Raw genomic sequence first — 22,894 nt, 5'->3', positions numbered from 1 at the left:
TTTTAGTGTTAATATCATTGGGGGACACGTCACCATGGTATATGCCCTTGCCACTAGGAGATGGACACAAGGTAGGGACGACTCTTGGCTCCGCCCAGGCAGGCCATACTATTCCTATAAATTTGTATCTGCTGCAATTTTTTATTCTAGTATTATTATTTATTTCTATACTTTCCTTAGCTTTATGTGGGTTGTCAGCTTGTTCTCAGCCTAGTCAGCCCCCTCTGGGTGTCGGGAAACGAATCAGTCTTCTGCACTGAATTTTCCTCACCTAACCTGTCTTTTCTGCTTGTGCAGACAGAGTTCCAGCAACCCACTATTTGTGAAAGGTTACTGAGAAGGTGACACTGCATGCACCTGAAGACTCCTGTGGGTGAGCATGCCCCCCCATCCAACACCCCTTTCCCCACCAGGAAGATTTTGTTGCACAGTCTTTTAGGGGAGTGATTTGGAGTTCTCAGCTCTATGGGTGTCACGTTGGGTATGTGGACCCACTGGGCCGTACCGCCTTGACGATATGGCAGCTGGCAAACAGGACACAGGTAACAGTCTATAGTTCGTATAGTGTACATGTGGTAGCTCAAACAGTAGCAAGACAGGCGAGGCTGGGACTAGGCAGCAGGCAGGAGCCAGGCGTGGTGTAGCAGGACAAAGGAGATGGGCGCTATAATGTAGGTGAAAGCAGTGCTTTTTATTTAGAAAAACTATCTGTTTTTACCATGTGTAACGGCTGCCACGCCGTTCCCCGCTGCTTCCATGGCCACTGCTCCGGTTCCTGCACCCTCCATTCCCTCATGCTCGTCCCAAGCTCCACTCACCTGATCCGGACGCTCTGCAGGCTCTGGGCGTCATCAGGTAACTGCATCTCTCACCTTCCTCCACGGCCATCATCCACTATGTGCGGCTGCAGCCACTAGAGGGTGCACGCGCTGACTCTTCCCTTCTTAAAGGCGTGTGTCAAAATCCTAAGACTTCCTATTTAAGGACCCACCTCCCTCAGATCTTTGCTTGTTCAACCAAGTTATCCCAGTGAGCTTCCCTGTACCCAGTTTTCCCTATTACCTTGCCTTCTGCCTTTGTCTGGATTTCCCATTGTGACCTCTGCCTGAACTTGTACTATCCTTGCCTGCCGCCTGCCTTGACCTATTGCTATCCATACCCGTAACGACGTCTGCTGCCTGTCCTGACTTCTGGCCTATTCATCTGACTGCCTCTAAACCTGCGGTGCCAAGCGTTGCCCTGGGTTACATGCACCATCTCCCAGACGACACAGAAGATCCACAAACAAACCGGTGAGAACCGTGAAAGTTTGAACAAGCCATGGATCCCCTTGACACAGCCATGCCTGATGCGGCTGATATGGCTCAGGAACTTTCAAGACGAGTCCGCCAAGACCAGCTTTTCCAGCTTCTGCAAAATGCGTCCACTCGTGTGAAAAAACTAGCGCCTCCGATACAGCCACCACCTCTGCAAGCTCCTGTCTACAGTCCAGGACTACATTTACCTACACCTGCCCGCTATGAGGGTAACCCCAAACCTGCAAGGGATTTGTTAATCAATGCACCATCCATTTTGAGGTCATGGCGCATCATTTTTCCTCAGACTGGGCTAAGGTGGCCTACATCCTGTCTCTGCTTTCTGGCGAAGCGCTGGCTTGGGCATCGCCCTTGTGGGAGAGAAACGACCCCATAATGTATGATATTCAGAACTTTCTCTCCACATTTAAAAAGGTGCTTGAAGAACCGGGTCGAGTGTCTTCAGCAGCTTCCTCTCTTCTCAAGCTCCAGCAAGGAACCACCACTGTAGGCCAATACACCATTCAATATCGCACCCTGGCTACAGAACTCCAGTGGAATAACGAGGCTTTGGTATCTACCTTCTGGTAGGGTCTGGTGGGTTGAATCAAGGATGAACTTGCTGGCCGAGACCTTCGACCATCCTTGGATGACTTGATCACTCTTGCCAATCGGATTGATATACGTTTCCGCGAGAGACAACAAGAATCTGCTCGGGGCAATCGGACATCACGGTTGGCACCAACCTTCCAAAGGCTTCTTCTTGCCTCATCTTCCTCTCGGTCGGATGAGCCCATGCAGGTGGCGAGAACAAGACTCACGCCTGAGGAGCGCCAGAATAGACGCAAGTTGAATTTATGTTTATATTGTGGAGGTAAAACGCACTTCCTCCAGTCCAGTGAGGCTGGAAAACTCCAACACCTAGGGCAAGTAGGAGAGGTTACCCTAGGTGGAGTACCACCCTCTCAAAAGATGACCATACCGGCAAAACTGTCCTTACCGGCATTGTTCACTATGTGCTGTCTTATACTGACACATTAACGTTACTGAAGTGTCTTGACAGTGAATAGACATTCCTTCCAGCCAGGACGGGATGTCTAATCACAATCCCGACACTTCGGTAACGTTTGTGTGGGATTTACAGCAAAGCAAATGTAATCTCGCGAGATCTCGCTGTAAATGACAGGTTACAGCGAGATTACGCTTGCTCTGCTGAAAGTCCCACACAAACGTTACCGAAGTGCCGGGATTGTGAATAGACATCACGTCCTGGCTGGAAGTAATGTCTATTCACTGTCAAGACACTTCAGTAACGTTAATGTGTCAGTATAAGACAGCACAGCGTGAACAACGCAGTGTCACAATGCGCTGAGTAATTGAATGGAAAGAAGTGTATGACGCTGATTGGTCACTGATTGGTCAACATCATACACTCCTCTGTACAACGCCCACTTGGTCAATAGTAAAAACACGCCCAGTTGTCCATTAAGAAAGTCATTAGCATAAAGCTAATATCGCTAATAACTTGGTAAAAATAGATCGTTTTTCTAAATAAAAAGCACTGCTGTCACCTACATTATAGCTCCGATCTCCTTATGTAGGAGATATGGCACTTATAATGTGGTCACAGAGCCTCTTTAAGTCTGGACTGAGCTTGCGAGCGCACCCTAGTGGTCACTGTGGAACAGGACGGCCACATGTGCAGACATCTCTGGAGAGAAGGGCGTCGACCGGATGGAAGGAGTTCATGGTCAGCGACTGGGCACTATATACTTTATTGGGAAGTGAGTTTCCTTCTCTTTGCACATTCTTGGGGAATGTCATATATTTCCCCCTTATTTTATTCCTGGGGCAGTGTTTCTTGTTTGTGGGAGGAGTGCTGATGTGCACCGCTCGACCTGCCGATGCTGTGCCATGGCTTCAAATTCAGCCCGTGGCTGTTTCCAAGCCTAAGCTGCAGTTTTCTAAATTTTTTCTCTGCCTCCAGCATATCATATACTGTTTGATGGCCTGTCACCCCCCTCCTCCATGTCATCTATTAATTGGAGTGAGGTTTTTCCAGGAGACGGGTTTGGGCATGGGGGCCTATATTTATAGTGTGTCAGCATCTCTTCTGTGTTCTCCTGAACCAGCAACATTTTCAAACAGTCTGGAGGACTTCATCTCTGCTAAAGCTCGTCTATTGGGGCAATCCTTCACCTGTTTTGGTACACAGTTCAAGGGGTCAGGTTGGTCAAACTTTTGTCTGTATCGTATTGTCAATGGTGAGTTGCCCATGTATCCTCTGACTCGGATTTAGATCCAGAACAGGAATAACAATTGACAGCTGCTTTGCAGGTGTTAATGCGTGCTGTCAGGGACACCTTTCATGTAAAGATGACCCCATCCCCCTTTCTCAGGAGGAGGCACCCTTACAGCGCCATCGTCTATGCTTCCCAAACCATAGCGAATTTGAGGAGATTCTATCCAAGGAGTGGAGACATCCCGACAAACATCTAGCTTTCAATCCTAGACCTGTTTGGCATCCGCAGCTCGGGGCCCAGAAGCACCGCACTGCCTAGATATCTTCAACATGCCATTGATAACACGCCAACATGAACAGCACAGGAAGCAAGCCCTCAGTCACGTGGGGCCATGTCGGCGCGTCATCGATATTAGAAAATCCCAGGACTTCCGGGAACAGTTCACCGGGTTTGAACGGCACTATTTAGTTCCGAATTTTGAATTAAGGGGAACCTGTCACCAGCATTTCGCCTATTGAACTCTATTCACCCCTCGCGGGCCGCTGCTGTCGAAAGTTTGTTGGCGTTATCTCCTCTCCTAAACTCCACCTCCAACCGTAAATAACGGTCTGCAAACGTTTCGTGCCTTTTGTGATATTAATTCGTCAGTCTCGTTCGTTCTTCTTATGCCCGCCCACCGCCAAAAACTGGCACACCCTGAATGCCGAAATCTCGTCTGAGATAGCGTGCATGTGTCAATCAAAAGAAAGGAGGCAGTGTTAACTGTGAAGGACTTTAGAAATGAAGATATGATTCTTTTCAAATGAAGATATGACTCTTTTATGTTCATTAGCATACGGTGCAGGAACACTAAAAAACTGAATACTAAAGCTACGGAGCCTACTAAGAAGATAATTATAGGTTACATAAAAAAAAAATTTCACCCACTACCACCAGGTATTGCTGGTTTAATGGGTAAAATGCTAGTGACAACTTCCCTTTAAAGTATATTAGTAAGTCACTTATTTTTACATAAAAATATGAATGCAAAGCAATTTTTGGTCCCCGGATAAGCCCTTTAAAGCTTCCTTCGAGAAGGTTCTTTCTGTCAGCTCCCCCTCGCGGACCGGATCGCGGTTCTGCATTTCTCCAGGCTGTTTGTTCCCTACGCCTACTGAAAGTTATCGTCCCAGCACCTGTATTCAGAATGTTTTCAGGTGTTCTATTTGAATCTATTTACATTTCCGCAAAAAGATTGATTACTTCAGCGAATCCTAGATTTCAGGAGGTTGAACTGCTTTGTTTGTGTTCGGAGGTTTCGCATGGAATTCTTATGGACGGTGATGGCATCGCTGGAAAAGGGTGTTCCGTCTTTCCGACCGAAGGTAGTAGTCTCTGCCTTTCATATCAATCAAGAGATTGTTCTCCCTTTTTTTGTCCCTCCCTCCATCTTATTCGAGGGAGTGAGCTTTGCAATGTCTTGATTTGGTAAATAGCAGACCTAGTCTATCTGGCTGCAATGGAGTCGTTTCGGCACTACAATTCTTTTCTTGTTATTCCTGAAAGTCCACGCAACGGTTTGGCAGCATCCAGGGCCACCATTGCATGGTGGATCCAGTCTGTGATTACGGGAACCTATCCATCCAGGAATAAAGTTCCTCTTCTTCTGGTTACTGGCCATTCTACAAGGGCTGTTGGTGCCTCCTGGGTGGTCAGGCATCAGTTTTCAGTTGCTCAGGTCTGTAAGGCTGCTACCTGGGCTTCTGTGCACGCCTTTACTATATTTTTACAAATTCATTCTTTAGCCTCTGCAGATGCCAGTCTGGTTCGCAGACTGCTGCAGGCAGCTTTGTATTAGACAGGTCACATGGCTGTACTATTAAAAAAATTTGTTTATTTCTTCGCAGATTTTTTTTTTATAGTCCATTTTAGTTTTTTTGTAAAAACAAACCTTAACTGCTCTTTAAAGATGGTTTTTGCAGAAAGAGGAGAAACCATTTCAGGTGGAAACTTTCACGGTGAATATCCTGCAAAGGTAAAAAAAAATTCTGAGTTCTTTCCTGCTATGTGTTTACATTTTTTAACAAATTTTTAACCTCCAAAGAATTTGCCATCTCATTAATGCCTTGCCATTTGCAGGCCTTGGATTACCTTGCCATTGGAGTCCATGAACTTGCATCGATAAGTGAGAGGAGGATTGAAAGACTCTGTAATCCTTCCCTCAGTGAACTACCAGCATTTTTAGTCACAGAGGGGGGGTTAAACTCAGGCTTCATGATCGCCCATTGTACAGCTGCTGCCCTTGGTAAGAATTTTAGAAATTCCAATACAGTGTGTGTGTGTGTGTGTGTGTGCGTGCGTGCGCGCGCGCGTGCGTGCGTGCGTGTTCCTTCTGAAGGCCTAGACACCCTTTTCTTTTTTTTCTTCAAAAGTAGACAAAGTTTTAAATATCATGGTTTTCATTCTCAATTCGTCCTCCAGTCTCTGAAAATAAAGCTTTGTGTCACCCGTCCTCGGTGGACTCCCTCTCCACGAGTGCTGCCACTGAAGACCATGTATCTATGGGAGGCTGGGCAGCAAGAAAAGCTCTGAGAGTAATTGAAAATGTGGAGCATGGTATGAGCTAAACACGTACATTACAAATAGGCTCTCATCTGTCCAGATTATGAAGTAAAACTGCATATTTCTATAATATGATGGAGCATTCAACTTGTATTCCTTATTACGGTCTAATGTATGTTTCTGGCAGAGTGGTATTTTTAGCCATAACAAATAAAATTTTAACTTGAGCTAATATTTATCGTGTAAGATAACTTCAAATTCATAATGGATATGCCCAATTCACACAAGATTATTATTTTTTTTAAACAAAATAAAATTGGGTACACGTATATTTACTTATAGGGATTATCTTATTTAGAAAACCTATTGTGAAATACCCTATTAGGGAAGTCTGACTTGATAGAGAGGGTCCCCCTTCATAATTCTCATCTATAGCCAGAGGGTGGCTACAAGGAGCATCTCTTGCTCTGAAGGACCAGATATGTCCATTGATTTGAATGGGAGCTGCGTAATGCATCATTTCCCCTATGGGGGTGCAGTAGGGAACACTTATTGCTGGGTTAACACACAGATTATAGCTGATTGCTAGGGGTCCTATCAGTGGGACACCCTTTGATCAGCTTTTTTTCAGAGAGCCTTCTAACAAGAAGGAATTATCTAAAGCACACAACACATTTTAATGCGTTGTATAAGCCACAAGCCTTAAAGAGGCACTGTCACCACATTATAAGTGCCCTATCTCTTACATAACGTGATCGGCGCTGTAATGTAGATAACAGCAGTGGTTTTTATTTCGTAAAATGATCAATTTTGACGGAGTTATGACCTATTTTAGATTTATGCTAATGACTTTCTTAATAGACAACTGGGCGTGTTTTTACTTTTTGACCAAGTGGGTGTTGTAAAGAGAAGTGTATGACGCTGACCAATCAGCGTCATACACTTCTCTCCATTCATGTACTCAGCACATCTTGATCTCGCGAGATCACGCTTGCTGTCATTAAGTCCCACATAAACGTTACCGAAGTGTCTGGATTGTGAATAGACATCGCGTCCTGGCTGGAAGCGATGTCTATTCACTCTCAAGACACTTCAGTAAAGTTACTGTGTGAGTAAGTGGCAGCACATCGCGATCTCGCAAGATCACGATGTGCTGAGTACATGAATGGAGAGAAGTGTATGACGCTGATTGGGCAGCGTCATACACTTCTCTTTACAACGCCCACTTGGTCAACAGGTAAAAACACGCCCAGTTGTCTATTAAGAAATCATTAGCATAAATCTAAAATAGGTCATAACTCCGTCAAAATTGATTGTTTTTCTAAATAAAAACCACTGCTGTTATCTACATTACAGCACAGATCACATTATGTAAGAGATAGGGCACTTATAATGTGGTGACAGAGCCTCTTTAAAGAGAACATAAATAATATGGGCAGTAAAACAATGCAGTGCTTCTACCCAATATTTATTTATACACTGATGGATGCAACCAGTATCCATATGTAAATACAGATTATAGTTGATATATCTATCTGTGATATTATCGATTACATTTCCCGAAACCTAAGGAAACAATATATTTTAGAAATAATTAAAATATATGTTCTATATTCCTTAATTTTCTAGACAGTATCTACGAAAAACCCTTCTTCTTAAGAAGGTTTATATTTATTAATATTTTCAAGTAAATACCCAGGCGAGCATATTGTGAATAATGTTTTCTATTTTCAGTGCTGGCTATTGAGCTGCTTGCAGCCTGCCAGGGGATTGAATTTCTACGCCCTCTTAGAACCACAACTCCATTGGAGAAAGTCTACGACCTTGTTCGCTCTGTTGTCAGGTAAAAACAAACAGTATTTCAGAGTCTATGTTTTGAAGGCCTGCATGTTGTAGTAGTTAATGATCAATGAATGTTCCTAATTGTCATTTTGTAGGCCTTGGATGAAGGACCGTTTCATGGCACCAGACATTGAGGCAGCTCACAGATTACTTGTTGACCAAAAGGCAAGAGTTTTGTTTTTTTTTGTCAATTTTAAAATTTTATCTCTCTTATTGCATGAGAGTGGTCTTTTTTTATTGTGATTCTTTATCATATTAAACTATAAATGTCATCTAATAGTAGAACCTATAATTATACTATCTTATTCCGACCTGAAACCCGCAGGACATTCACTCTGAAAAATCGCACCTCATTGTATTGCGATTTTTCAGACAGAAATTCCGCTGCGGAAGAAAGCCCCCTCCCTCTTCTAACGTCCGCTCCGGCCTCCCTGGATGATGTTGCAGGCCATGTGATACTTCAGCCAGTGATTGGCCGCAGCAGTCACATGGGATGCAACGTCATCCCAGGAGGTCGGACTGAAGGAAGAAGGAGGGCAATCTGGGTAAGTATGATTTTTTTTCTTCTGACTTTGCGATTTTTGCGGCATTAACGCTGCGATTTCGACGCAAAAGTCGCAACGCTTGGCTTCTTTCTGTTGCGGGTATTGCATCCCCATTGAATTCAATGGGGAAAACCCGCAACGGAAAAATCAACAAAAACGCAGCATAAATTAACATGCTACGGAATTAAATTCTGCACCGCAGGTCAAGTTATTGATGTTTATGCTGCGGTTTTTTTCCGCAGTATGGGCATGAGATTTACTAAATCTTACCCAGTTTGCTGCTACTGTAAACACTGTGGAATTTCCGCACACAATTCCGTTGCGGAAATTCCTGCAGCGTTTACGCTACGTGGGAACCTGGCCTAAGAGTGCTATGGTAAAGAGCAATTCCTTTATGGTGATACGTTTGCCACCAACATTTTGCTATAATATTCATTGACAGCCCTCCAGATCAACTCTTATTGGTTGGTTGGTTGGTTGGTTGGTTGGTTGGTTGGTTGGTTGGTTGGTTGGAAGGGCATACTTGAGAACTTATGACAGTAATTGGAACACAACTTGCTCTGTGCCACAATTTAGTTCTATACCATGATGACTTTGCAGAGATTTTGCTGAAGAGTTATTAGCGCTTTACAGCCCCAACCAGAAACCATGGTTTGAATGTTCCCTCTTATTAGTGCTGTGTGATATTTTAAATAACTCATTGATATTATGCAATGAGTTTAAAATTTTGTTGATGGGTAAGGGCATAGACGAAAAGCGGTATGCGGGGGTCCCTGGGCAAATGTGGGGGTCCATTGCAATTTGTTTGCAAAGAGGGGGAGAAATGAATTGTACTGCCAAATTAACAGTACCATACATCACCCACATAATGCTACCAATATAGTACCTACATAGTGCCATATAGTTAACATATAACTATGCCTTGTAGTTCTCAATTGATAATACTATACAGATCCTAATTCATACTACGGAAGCAGGCACTGTGATGTAAGTTTAGAGCATGGTGAAGGCAGAGTGTTACAGCTCCCCAAGTGATGAAGACCCTAGGACAATTGCCTGTGATAAGGGTAGTGATTAATATTGTTATAAGGTACTGGTGATCATCTACATTCTGTTGGTGAGTTAATTTTCACATAATTTCCTTCCTTTTAACTGTATTGTAAGCATCTATTTGTCCTGCAATGTGAGACATATTTAACAAACTGTTTTGAGAAGCTGAGTCAATGATTAATGTGGTATACACAATTTAGATGGAACCAAATCTAGCATGTAAAACATGGCCAAAGGTCCCTGAACCAAGTAGCTAAGTACATATTTATTTAACCAAGAAGTATCGGAGCCTTTATACCAGCCTCAGCATTTGCTTATCTTTCCTTATTGACCCATTGTGAAATGAAAGACTGGGAAAACATCATATGGCTTTAGTAAGGAGAGTGTGCTGTAATTTTATAATACTTTTTAGTGTGTGAGTGTGATGTACGTATACCTATATATTAAAAAATAAAATATCACAGTGTGTGTCAGCTTGCAGAAGGTATAAGGGAAGCTATAACGTGCAATGTTGCGATGTGACATTGACAGTTCACCAAGAAAAATAATGCCTTATGGTTGGTATAAACAGATGGACTAGTTAAATCAATGCTAGGTTGGCTACACAGTACAGTGGCAGTGTGTGAGCCACATTGTTTCTGTGACTATAGTGCATGTGTGTATGACATGCAGCAAATTAAAACAGCATACACTACATTTCCACTCGGGAAAAATGCACTTGTGTGTGTGTCCCTTTTTATATTGCGCAATATTCATGCAGACCGATTGCTTTCACATGCTTTATTTATTTAGCTGACTGACTAGATAATGGGCACATATTTTTAATTACACACAGCAGGTATGTGCCTATGGGTAGCCCTGTGGGTAAGGGTACCTGCTGCTCAGGGTCAGGAGTGGATCATAGTTGATGCATTGGTATATCTTCCATTAAACACATATAGATGTAGCTCTATTTGTAGATGACTTCTATAATGTGGTGCTAATTCGAAAAAATTGTGTTGCATTTTGTGGGACCTTCTATAAAATAAGCTAGATGTAAGTGTACATTTTTATTATTTAGAAGAATCCCGATATTTGGTTTTACTTCAAGCTTACTTGGAAAAAAATAGATAATTTTTGATAACTTGGTTTATGGGATAATTTCATGTTCAAGACCTGCTTATATCAGCATTGTTCCTTTATTCACCACATGCGACGTTTCAGTCCTACTCCATGGGGCCTTTCTCTCTCTCTCATATATATATATATATATATATATATATATATATATATATATAATATATATATACACTACCGTTCAAAAGTTTGGGGTCACCCAGACAATTTTGTGTTTTCCATGAAAACTCACACTTATATTTATCAAATGAGTTGCAAAATGACTAGAAAATATAGTCAAGACATTGACAAGGTTAGAAATAAGGATTTTTATTTGAAATAATAATTTTCTCCTTCAAACTTTGCTTTCGTCAAAGAATGCTCCATTTGCAGCAATTACAGCATTGCAGACCTTTGGCATTCTAGCTGTTAATTTGCTGAGGTAATCGGGAGAAATTTCAACCCATGCTTCCAGAAGCCCCTCCCACAAGTTGAATTGGCTTGATGGGCACTTCTTGCGTACCATACGGTCAAGCTGCTCCCACAACAGCTCTATGGGGTTGAGATCTGGTGACTGTGCTGGCCACTCCATTACAGATAGAATACCAGCTGCCTGCTTCTTCCCTAAATAGTTCTTGCATAATTTGGAGGTGTGCTTTGGGTCATTGTCCTGTTGTAGAATGAAATTGGCTCCAATCAAGTGCTGTCCACAGGGTATGGCATGGCGTTGCAAAATGGAGTGATAGCCTTCCTTATTCACAATCCCTTTTACCTTGTACAAATCTCCCACTTTACCAGCACCAAAGCAACCCCAGACCATCACATTACCTCCACCATGCTTGACAGATGGCATCAGGCACTCTTCCAGCATCTTTTCAGTTGTTCTGCGTCTCACAAATGTTGTTCTGTTTGATTTAAACACCTCAAACTTCGATACGTCTGTCCATAACACTTTTTTCCAATCTTCCTCTGTCCAATGTCTGTGTGCTTTTGCCCATATTAATCTTTTCCTTTTATTAGCCAGTCTCAGATATGGCTTTTCCTTTGCCACTCTGCAACAAGGGTTTTCCAGTGTTTTCTAATCATCCATTAGCCTTCTAACACAGTTAGCAAACACAATGTACCATTAGAACACTGGAGTGATGGTTGCTGGAAATGGGCCTCTATACACCTATGTAGTTATTGCATTAAAAACCAGACGTTTGCAGCTAGAATAGTCATTTAGCACATTAACAATGTATAGAGTGTATTTCTGATTAATTTAATGTTATCTTCATTGAAAAAAACTGTGCTTTTCTTTCAAAAATAAGGAAATTTCTAAGTGACCCTAAACTTTTGAACGGTAGTGTGTATGTATATATATATATATATATATATATATATATATATATACATACTTAATGAGTGCATTTGTTTCTCTTGCAGGTTTGGCTTGTGGCAGTACCATATATTGAAAAATACAGAATAGAACACATTCCTGAATCCAGACCAGTTTCACCTACTGCTTTCTCTGTGGATTCAAACTCCTTGAGCAACCCCTCTTTGCTTGAAGAACATGATCATCATGATCATGATAACTATGTCAGTCATGAACCTTAGGGCTACCTAATATTTTAAATACCATAAAAAATGTTGTTTTTTTTGCAGCACTACCACTGCACATATCATAAACCTGATGTGCTGATAAAACATTTGTAACATAGATGAAGGTCCTTGATATAAAATCTTATCGGACCTGTCACTAGGTCATATAAGTTGAACTGGTTTACTGACCCGAATAGCGCTTTTTCCCTGAATCCAGCACTGTTTTTTGTTTTTTTCCATGGAACCCCCCCCCAGTCCAGAGATATGGCCACCATTGTGTTGACTCTTTATATGCTAATTTGCTGTAGTTAAAGGGAATGTGTCGCTAGAAATTATTATTTTTTTTAGTTAAACAGTTAGTGTATAAATGATTAAACATTGTTCAAATTTTTTTTATTTTTTCACGAGTCAGGAAATATTATAAATTAGATTCTAATTTATAACATTTCCCAGTGCTGGTCACTAGATGGAGCAATTCCCAAAATTGCAGCATTGGCATGTGGTAAAGCAACCACATTGCTTTATGCTGCAAAATTTGAGAAGACACACTCGCTCTAGTGAGCTCACAGAATCCCCACCCCCCTATCCTGTCTAGTGCCAGGAGAAAGGAGGGGATTGAACGGTCAAACCTCCTACACTGTGTGTCGCCATTATTTGAGCGAACACACAGTGTAGTAGGTTTACATACAGTAGTAATCACACAGTAAAACACGTACATACACAGAAATAACTTACCTGCTCCTGCCGCCGCCGCTCCCTCCGGTCCGTCCGCTACATCTGCTCCCTCCGCTCCAAGTGCTTGCATTAGAACACAAGTCCGGAAGCCGCGACCGGAAGTAGGGAGACAGCGCTATTTAGGTCAGTAAACCATTTCAACTTATATGACCTAGTGACAGGTCCTCTGTAACTCCATGTACTGTACTATATTTGTTGCTATAAATATGTGGTCTAATCCTGTCCTTTACAATAATGGTATTAAATGCTATTCATTGGAAAGAGAGTGTTGTGAATAATTATTTGTGTATCACGTGATGGCAATGGTTACAGATGTATGGTTTTTCTTTTTTTGGGGGGAGGGTGGCTTTAAATACTAAGAAGTGGCCTTACAACAATGTACTTTTTGCAGGGCATTCCCTAGTTTTTATGGAGGAGTTTCATTTATTCTCAAGTGGTTGATGTAGTGTCAAGCTAAATCTAAGGTATAATAAGTGTAACTAACCATAGACCTTTCCGGTGTAAAAGATTGGTGGAGGGTGCTCATAAAATGTACAAGCATCCCTGGGTTATTAGAACTAGAATCCTCTCAGCAATAAAAGATACAATTTAACTTTTATTTTGCTAAGGTGTGTCAAAGATATTTTAATTATCTTTATATGTGTGAACATATATTGCTTTAAATGGACAGTTGAGTTGTCACTAAAGCTCAAAGATCTGCTAACAACAGCCTACAGGGGGGATGAGTATTCTATTCTAAGACTTCGGCCACATGACCTAATGACCTTGTAATCAGCTGATACAAGGGCTGACATGACAAAACCCAAAAACACTTGCAATCCATTTAAACTAAATATATATATGTTAAGATAAGCTTGGAACTCTATGTTTTACCATATGTGGTATGTATATGTGTAAGCATGAGGGTAACACCTTCTCTCTCTTCATTATAAATAAAGATGCTTCTGCCCCCCCATGGCAGAGACTGTTTGAACACTGACGCTGCGTGTCATGGTCTCTCTCCAGCCGGCCGGCCTCTCTCAGATCCACCATTGAGAGGGCATTCATTAATTTGAAACTCATAGACAAATGCAGATAATGTCCAACGTTAATGGACAATGTAAATTCTGCAGCGACATTACTTGGGGGCTCTTGTCCGGGATTCTCAACACAGATTGAAGGTGACAATCGAAGGTGGATGACGGCTAAGATAACGGAGAACTGCACACAAAACCGGTGAGTAAGAAATGTTATTCTTACTGTGCACTTCTCTCTTGTTTTAGCTGCCGTCCAGGTATTGTCTCTTTTGACTATTTGGGAACATGAACACCATTTGTCTATGAGTTGTATGTATGAATTATAGGAATAGGCGTGTGAGTAGAAACAAATCTGTGAGTGTATCTGTGAGAGGCTGAGATAAGGGAGCGTTTGTTTTCTGATCCCAAAGCATACAAAAACAACCAAATACCGAGATAACACTAAACGGCTTGTCCGAAGTGTTCCCTCCGGCCCCTGGGTTTAGTATGTATTAAGATCAGGTTGCAAATTGATCCTTGCAGAAGTGACGGGTAACCATCCCCGCCCAAGTGATTGTTAGGACTTTCGCGTATCCAGACTGTGACCCATAGGAGGCGCACCTGGCCGGAAGTAAGAGTATGTATGTGGGCTAATCCTCGGACGCCCGAACTGAATGAGTTGCTGATTATTAAGTAACATCTCTGTAACTAGAAAGTTTATGGAATATCCACGGGCCCCTGAGACAGTGAGATAGTTATAAATCACACCCATCCCTTTAAATACAACATAAAGTAGGTTAACGTACACTGCACCGAGGGACTTGCAATAATTGTGATCTTGTTGACAATAGTTGTGATTTGGCTGCTGTTTAGGAGACCGGATCAGAGACGTGGTTGCCCAACGACAGTCTAAAACATTTAGCAGAGCGCGTGGGGGGGGTAAACTCCATGACAGTCTAGAATATTTAGCAGAGCGCGTGAGGGGGAAACCACCATGACAGACTAGAAATAGGCCCAGGATTTAGCAGAGTGCTTTGAGGAGCCCTACGGACAGACTAAACACAGGAGTTAGCAGAGTGCCTAGGGAATTCTCATTGACAGACTAAGAAAGCCGAAAGTCTAGCAGAGGGCATGGGGACTTCTGATTCAAAGTATGCCCAAGGTAAAGTGCTGGCCAGCCGGGAATTGGGGCATAACACCCAAGGTACAGGGTGTGGAAAAACAGCAGCAGATATTGTTAGGAAACTAAGTGGGAAAAGGTTTAGTTTAGAACCTAGAGAAAACGTAGAAATCGAGAATGTCCAAGCAGGTAGTTTTCAGCTATACTGGATGGGATGGTTTCTTGAGAGATGATGGGCCCTGGATTAATAAACAGTTGCAGAGAACAGATAGAAGTGATTGAATGCACCAGAAATAGGAAAAAAAAAAAACACAAGGAAACAAAGTTGTCAGTAAGAATTAACCAGCGTCTAATTCTATAGATAGACATTCCAGTAGAAAATAATGTGCCAACATATAATTATTCTATGTACAGCTTTATACACCAAAGGTTTACAGAAACAAGAGGTTTCCAGGGGTGACATGCGATCAGTTATTAGCCATACATAGAGAGAAAGGAGTCATCTGAATTCATAAAGGAATCGATTAATTCTTCACTTCCTAAAAAGGGAACATTGGGTGAAATGTTCAGGGATTATTGATAGAGAGATAGACGTCGATTAGGAATTGGCTAGAAATAGAGTTAAAGCCAATAGGATCATTTTAAGTGTAATGACCACGGATTGTAGAAGGAGATTGATAAAGTGAAGATTCTTATGTATTTCTATCCAGATCTGCTTGTTGGAATATTCTGTATATCATCTGTCCTAAATTGTCACTAATGAAATTTCCTCTCGTTATAGGAGTTTTCCAAGACATTTTAAACAATACTGTAAATCTTTTTCCTTTTTGGTTTATTTAACAGTCATTTTAATAATTGCATGGAATGTCTAACAAGATTTATTGTTAATCTATAGTAACCGTGTTAGACTAATAGAACTGATGATAAGAGAATAACGTGTGTTAACGTGAAGAGGTTCTGTCATTGATTGACAGGAGCACATGGTGACATTTTGACGTTGTAGCTCATAAGTTTTGGCTAGTAAGGGGTTAATGCTACATTCTCTGTTATCTGTAGTTTAGCTGTGTCTACAGAAAGTGCACATGTAGTGCAAAATAAGAAGACAGGATTGAGTAGTATATGTTTTATGTTTATATGTTATATGTTACGTTATATGTGTTTTATGTGTCGACCACAATGAAAAAAGGTGACTCACATATTTAAATTTAATATGATGCCCATTACTAAATGAAGATTATAGTTCATAGGATGAATAATCCAATAATAGGAGTTTATACACAGTCACTCTAGTTATATACTTGTTTTACATAAGGTCACACACAAAAAGTTTACACGTGTGAGATTGGATTCTCAGTACTGAGAGTGTCTGGGAACAGCTGGTATTGTGAGTGACTGGTGTGTGCGCTGAACTATTTTTAAAGGGAAATGGTTTCTTTGAAATCACCACATGAGAAGTGAGTCAACAAGAAAGATTTTTATGTCATTGTTACATTTTAGTTTATGATTATTTGATATTAACAAGTTTCTATTGGCATATGATGACGCATATAGTGCACGATATGTTTCATCATTTGTGTTAATGGATTGGTTTATTTAATATTGATATATACTAATTAAGGAAACAAGTATTTTGCTATTTTGCAAAGTTCTATTATTTAATTATAAGAGTATCCTTTCTGTTGAATGATGGTATATACATTACATATGCACATGACACACACACACACACAGAATATATTTTATGAAATGAAAATGCAAATAAGATTACAGCATTAACAGGAGCTGTCCAGTCAAACTTATAGTTTCTGACATCCTTGCAGCAATTCAGGTTGTCATCCAATATAAGGCTGATGGACAGATTGAAGTTACTAATGATATGCAACATTTTATGTTTGCAGCACTCTATGGGGATTGCACTGAGAGGAGGAAGACCCCACATCTCAGGCTTATTGAGAGCGGTCCTGTCCTCCTTCTGCGCACAGGGTAAACAGATGTAGGACGCATGTCTGTGGCCCCTGTGACTGTTAAAATTGTTTGCAAACATCCCCAAACCTCAGTTGAAGAAGTGCCCTCCGAGCCTCCCACAGTTGAAAAGTATTGATAACCAGATAAGACAGTATTTGGAGGCCGGGGTACTGAAGGAATGTGTATGTTCTTATAATAAGCCCCTCTCCCTAAGAAAAAAAAAAAAAAAAACTTTGTACCTTCCGTCTTGTATCTGTGTAGGAGCAGCAGCTGCTCTTCCCAAAGACAAGACAACAGACATAGTGCTAAGATTAGCCTCTAGTTCTCAGGGTGCCCCGTGCTGTTAGTGAGATTCTTCATCAAGCACACACTAAGTATATGTCTACAAAGTATAAGACCAGTCTCATGGCCCCATATAAAACTAACCATACATTGATGTACAGTGTTAAACCCTACTACATTGCTTCCGCAGGGTTCAACAAAGGAGGAAGAGAAGGATACATGGTCAATGGGGGACTTGAGGGAATGGGATAAGTCACAGGAAACAGTAGACAGTGAATTTCCGGCCTGGTGGGAAGTTGATTTCTCAGCACATTTGATTCCCTAGTACCCAGATCACCAACATAATTGTATTGAATTAATGACAATAGAGATGAAAACATTAGAAAATGTAACAGGGGATCCAATATCTAATCTAGCTTTTGAGTTTCTTTTGTAGATGGTTCCAGGTACCACCATGAAGGATGCTACAAGACTGGGTATATACTGTCACCACCGAAACAGAGGTAATAAAGAAACAACCACTCCCATCCTCCGTGTCAGCACAGGAGGTGAAGGTGAAGGTACTCTCTGAGGTGTGTAGACTGGCTGAAGGTAAAACCGCAAACATATATACTGACTCTAGATATGCTTTTGTTATTGCACATGATTATGGCCTAATCTGGAGGAGCAGAGATTTTGCTGGATCCACGGGTAAACCCATAATGTTGAGAGAGTGAGAGAACTGTTTGAGGCTCTGACACTGCCAAAGCAGGTAAATATACGTTAAGTGCAAGCTCTTACTAAAATGCAAGCTACCCCCGAAGCAAGGGGAAATAGACTAGTAGACAAGGCTGCAAAAGCAGCGGCTCTCATGTCCCTCATAGAGGAGGACGTAGTATTCTTGACCAGCATAGTATCTGGTCCCATAGACATGATAATATTAAGTAGACTACAAAGTCAAGCCATATAAGAAGAAAAAGGACATTGGCAGACAAAAGGTGCCAGTGAAGGGGAGGATGGAATATGGAAGGTGGGTAACAGGATGTGCCTACCCAGAGTCCTCTTCCCCATGATAACCCAACTAATGCACGGACCAACGCAGGTGTCAAGAGAAGGAATGAGTGCAATGGTGACCAAATGGTGGGTACCCCCGAGGTTTCAGCAAGTGCTGTTGCCAGATTTGTCCAGAGGTGCATGATATGTGTCTGCCATAACATAGGCAAAACTGTGCGGGTTGCAAAAAGGCATATGGTAAAGGCAGACTACCCATATCAGCGATTGCAGATTGACTCAGTTACCAAAGGTGGGACAGTATGAACATGTACCGGTCCGTGTAGATCTGTTCTCTGGGTGGCCTGAGGCGTGGCCAGTAACGTGGGCCACAGCAAAAGTAAAAGATGGCTCTCAGAAGTGGTATGTAGATATGGGGTCCCTGAGACAATAGAAAGTGATAGAGGAATTCCCTTTACTGGAGAGGAACTCCGAGACATCCTGCAGGTCCTGGGTATAGAGCAGCTTTTCACACCCTGTATCCCAAGAGCAATGGGAAGGTAGAAAGGTGGAATGGGACTTTTAAGTTAAAAATCCAGAAGGTCATGGCTAAAACTCATAAACCATGGACTGAGTGCCTGCCCATTGCCCTCTGACCTCACCCGTTATGTGGGAGCTCTGAAGAAACAGCTCACGCAGATGTATAAATATGTTTATGATTCCATTCCAGAACCTAAGCGAAAGGAGGACATTGTATTCAGTCAGGGGACTTGGCCTGTTTAAAGAGACACCGTAAAGCACTAGAGCCGCACTGTGACGCTCCGTACCAAGTCCAGCTCACAACTTCCACATCCGTTACATTGGAAGGACAGAACTTGGACACGCCGGTCACTGCTGAAAGGTCCTCAATCACGATGAACTGTGGGTCTCGTCGAGCTCCAGCTGACACCATCTTCTCTGTCATCTCTACTTTACCTATTGTCTAAATGATGAGCTAGAAGAAGAGTTTAATGACACGTTTATCAAACATCAAGTGATACCAGTATTGACTAAATTGCTGGACTATTGTATATGTCTCCATTCAAAGACGATGCCATATCTGAAGATAGATGAGGTTATTGCCTTGGCCTTGCAGTCCCATCTCTTTTCCCTAGCGCTTAACCCTTACTCACCTGGAGTTGTCCTTCGTGTAATAGCAGCAGGGGTATTGGTTCCCTGTCTGTTTAAACCGTGTAAGATATTCAAAGAGGGAAGCGCTGTGGAAAACAGATCTCAGGCTAGGAATGCTGCCGTCCATGATTGGATGTTACCCCAATGACAGTGTGTGATGTGTAAACAGAGGTCAGGTTAATAAAAATGACATATTGTTTGATGCTGTAAACCTCACCAGCTGTGAGGGAAGAGACACAGAATATGTATAGTCTGGGGATAAGAGCAACTGGCAGCTCCTAGTGCTCAGAAACAGCTAGAAAATGGATGACGCAGGGTCTAGAGGGTGTAACACGAGGTAATCTAACTAATAAAGGGGGGGCATCGATGAATGCCACCGGACAGGGCATGATCTTGTTCTCCTGGATTGCAGGAGTGTTAAATCACTCCAGGGATGTGCTTCAACCCAACATGTATGTCATATATGTGGGTACGAGGCATATAAGTGGTTGCCACCCAGGAGACCAGGAGTATGTACCTTAGCTAGACTACAACCAGCTACTTAGATAGAGATATATTATGTTTAAACTTGTAACATGTTTGATTGCAAAAGTATCAGCACACGATATTAAAGTGCATGAGGTCCAGACCACCCTAAGAACCGAGGTGGGAGAAAACATTCAGAGCCACCTGTGTACGTGACACTAAATGCTTCCATACCTGATAAAGTCATCTGTCAAGCCGTAGAAAACCACCAAGATAGACGGGTTTGCCCGAATTGTGAAACCTGTAATTCCCTAAATCTTCAGGTGTGTACAGTATGTAACGCTGTGCACTCACCTATTGCTAGACACGTATCCTGAGTATTCGTCTCGCGGTGAATGGCATTAAAAAAATGCCCTGGTCTAGGGGATCTAGCCAGAACGTAATCTCGGACGAATATTCGAATACATGGCTAAGCAATTTTATGTTCAAAAGAAGGGAATTGTCAAAGATATTTTAATTATCTTTATATGTGTGAACATATATTGCTTTAAATGGACAGTTGAGTTGTCACTAAAGCTCAAAGATCTGCTAACAACAGCCTACAGGGGGGATGAGTATTCTATTCTAAGACTTCGGCCACATGACCTAATGACCTTGTAATCAGCTGATACAAGGGCTGACATGACAAAACCCAAAAACACTTGCAATCCATTTAAACTAAATATATATATGTTAAGATAAGCTTGGAACTCTATGTTTTACCATATGTGGTATGTATATGTGTAAGCATGAGGGTAACACCTTCTCTCTCTTCATTATAAATAAAGATGCTTCTGCCCCCCCATGGCAGAGACTGTTTGAACACTGACGCTGCGTGTCATGGTCTCTCTCCAGCCGGCCGGCCTCTCTCAGATCCACCATTGAGAGGGCATTCATTAATTTGAAACTCATAGACAAATGCAGATAATGTCCAACGTTAATGGACAATGTAAATTCTGCAGCGACAGGTGTATATCAAATATTTGTCTTCATCTACATATTCACAAATAAAAAAAAGTACTGACTATCAAAGGCAAAGGTTTGCTAAGTGGTTTGATACACTTTTTGGTAATAGAAGTTGTGCCAGTGGTCTTTGTATTATGGTAATGGGACAAACCGTGCATAGTGATTAAAGAGAAACTTCCATAGTTTCCCATATAAATTGTAATCCTGTATTCACAATGTCTGATGTCACTGCTGCCCCTTTGAGGTTTCTGAGTAATTTACAGTCAGAATTGTTCTGGGACCACTGCATAGCAACAACCCAAGTACAAAGGTTTATTATTACGGTCTTCAATTTCGACTTCTTAAAACTAGAAAACACAGGCAGAAAATGTGACAAATTTATCTCAATGTCTCACCCTGCATGATAAATTTGGTGCATCTTGTAGACATATTAGACACTTTTGTCTAACTTTACAATACCTCTTTGTTGGTTTACTTTAGACCTTTAATATAAGCCACACCAACTTGTCCATGAGCGTTTAAAATACTTAAAAAATATGGCTTATGCCATGCGCGCCAGTTTTTTGGCTAAATTTGATATTAAAATCCTAGCGCACTTTGAATAGAAAATTTGTCTCACAGTATGACATCAGTTCAAATCTGCTAAGCCCTGTGGCTCCCATGCAGTCTGCTCACAATCTGAAGTTTTCTATAGAACTTTACCTTCTGCTATTTTCTTATGGCCACACCGTGGACAGAATCTAGATTATTCCCTTCTAAAAAGCATGTTAGAGAAGTCATGGGAGAAACAGAAAACACCCCCTTAGTCCTAATGCACACGACCGTGCCCGTAATCACGGCCCGCGATTACGGGCACGGCCAGCGGCCACGGACAGCCACTCACATTTTCGGACATAATTTGTATGGGAGCACGACCTATAAAAAGCAAAAGAATGGACATGTTCCATCATTTTCTGAACATTTCTACAGCCCGGACACCTTCCCGCAAATATACGGGAATGTGTCCGTGGTCAATAGAAGTGAATGGGTCCGTAATTGTGGACCATAATTACGGTCCGCAATTGCGGATGATTTTTACGGTCGTGTGCATGGAGCCCTAGCCTGTGGCTTAGATTAGGGCGGGGGGGGGGGGTTTGAACAATTTCTTGTTTCTTCTATACACAGAATCAAATGGCTACTCACTGATGAATGAACTTTTACATGATGGCTTTTATAAAGTTACACCACACTTTACTTACTAAATTGTGCTTTATGTGTGTACATAACATTAAAGAAGCACTCCAGGTTTCTTCTTTCCTGCCCTCTTCCCTTTTTCTGAATGTAATTTAGGGATGTATATTGGATTACCTAGTGTTCTGGGCTGCCATGGGGTCATGTGATCTTCATTCTGACTCCCTGTATCCTACAGCCTCTGCTGTAGTTGACCGGAAGTCAGGCTCTCAATGCAAGTCTATGAGAGCATTGATGTGATTCTTATCGACTTGCATTGCGAGTCTGACGTCCGGGTTCTACAGTAGATTATGTAAAATTTGGGTTGTCAGAGTACAGCTCACATGACCCCCCACGGTGGCCTGGAATGGAGCTGTGTTCAATTAAATTCAGCACCAGGTAAATTGATACACATCACTACTTTACACTTGCAAATGGAGGGTGGGGGGTGGCAGAAAATAACAAACCCTTTAAATAATCCAGTCTGTCCCTAATGCACTTAAGAATTTGGCACCTTTTATTAGCTTATATGACAATGCCCTCAGATGCAGGGTTTCTGGGCTCAAGTGGTTAGGGTTCTTCATGACATAATGGGTTCCCCGATAACCCTACCTCCCCCCCTCGCCCGATGCTGTTCACTTGATCTATTTAACCTCCCTCAATTTTCTAGAGTTCAACATGTACTTCTATGCAAAACTTTATTTCAGGTGAGGAAGGTAATAGTTAGGAATAGGATGTCCTTCTTTGTTTCACATCTCGTGTTAGATCTTGTGGCCCTTCCCTT

At 41.9% G+C, this 22,894-nt stretch overlaps 1 protein-coding gene across 2 annotated transcripts in view; it reads left to right on the top strand.

Moving 5' to 3' along the window:
- Positions 1–13,191, top strand: part of HAL (histidine ammonia-lyase) — a 43,969-nt gene extending 30,778 nt beyond the window's left edge. For both annotated transcript variants that reach the window (XM_075856859.1, XM_075856858.1), the window contains 6 exons: positions 5,487–5,552; positions 5,657–5,822; positions 5,999–6,133; positions 7,814–7,922; positions 8,017–8,086; positions 12,037–13,191. In XM_075856859.1, the coding sequence (XP_075712974.1) occupies positions 5,487–5,552; positions 5,657–5,822; positions 5,999–6,133; positions 7,814–7,922; positions 8,017–8,086; positions 12,037–12,210 (720 nt within the window). In that variant the 3' untranslated portion in view covers positions 12,211–13,191. The remainder of the gene's footprint in view (positions 1–5,486; positions 5,553–5,656; positions 5,823–5,998; positions 6,134–7,813; positions 7,923–8,016; positions 8,087–12,036) is intronic.
- The last annotated feature ends 9,703 nt before the right edge of the window (positions 13,192–22,894 follow it).

This window comes from Rhinoderma darwinii, chromosome 3, assembly GCF_050947455.1.
Source record: "Rhinoderma darwinii isolate aRhiDar2 chromosome 3, aRhiDar2.hap1, whole genome shotgun sequence".
Lineage (NCBI taxonomy): Eukaryota > Metazoa > Chordata > Amphibia > Anura > Rhinodermatidae > Rhinoderma > Rhinoderma darwinii.
This window is presented reverse-complemented; position numbering and strand designations above follow the sequence as displayed.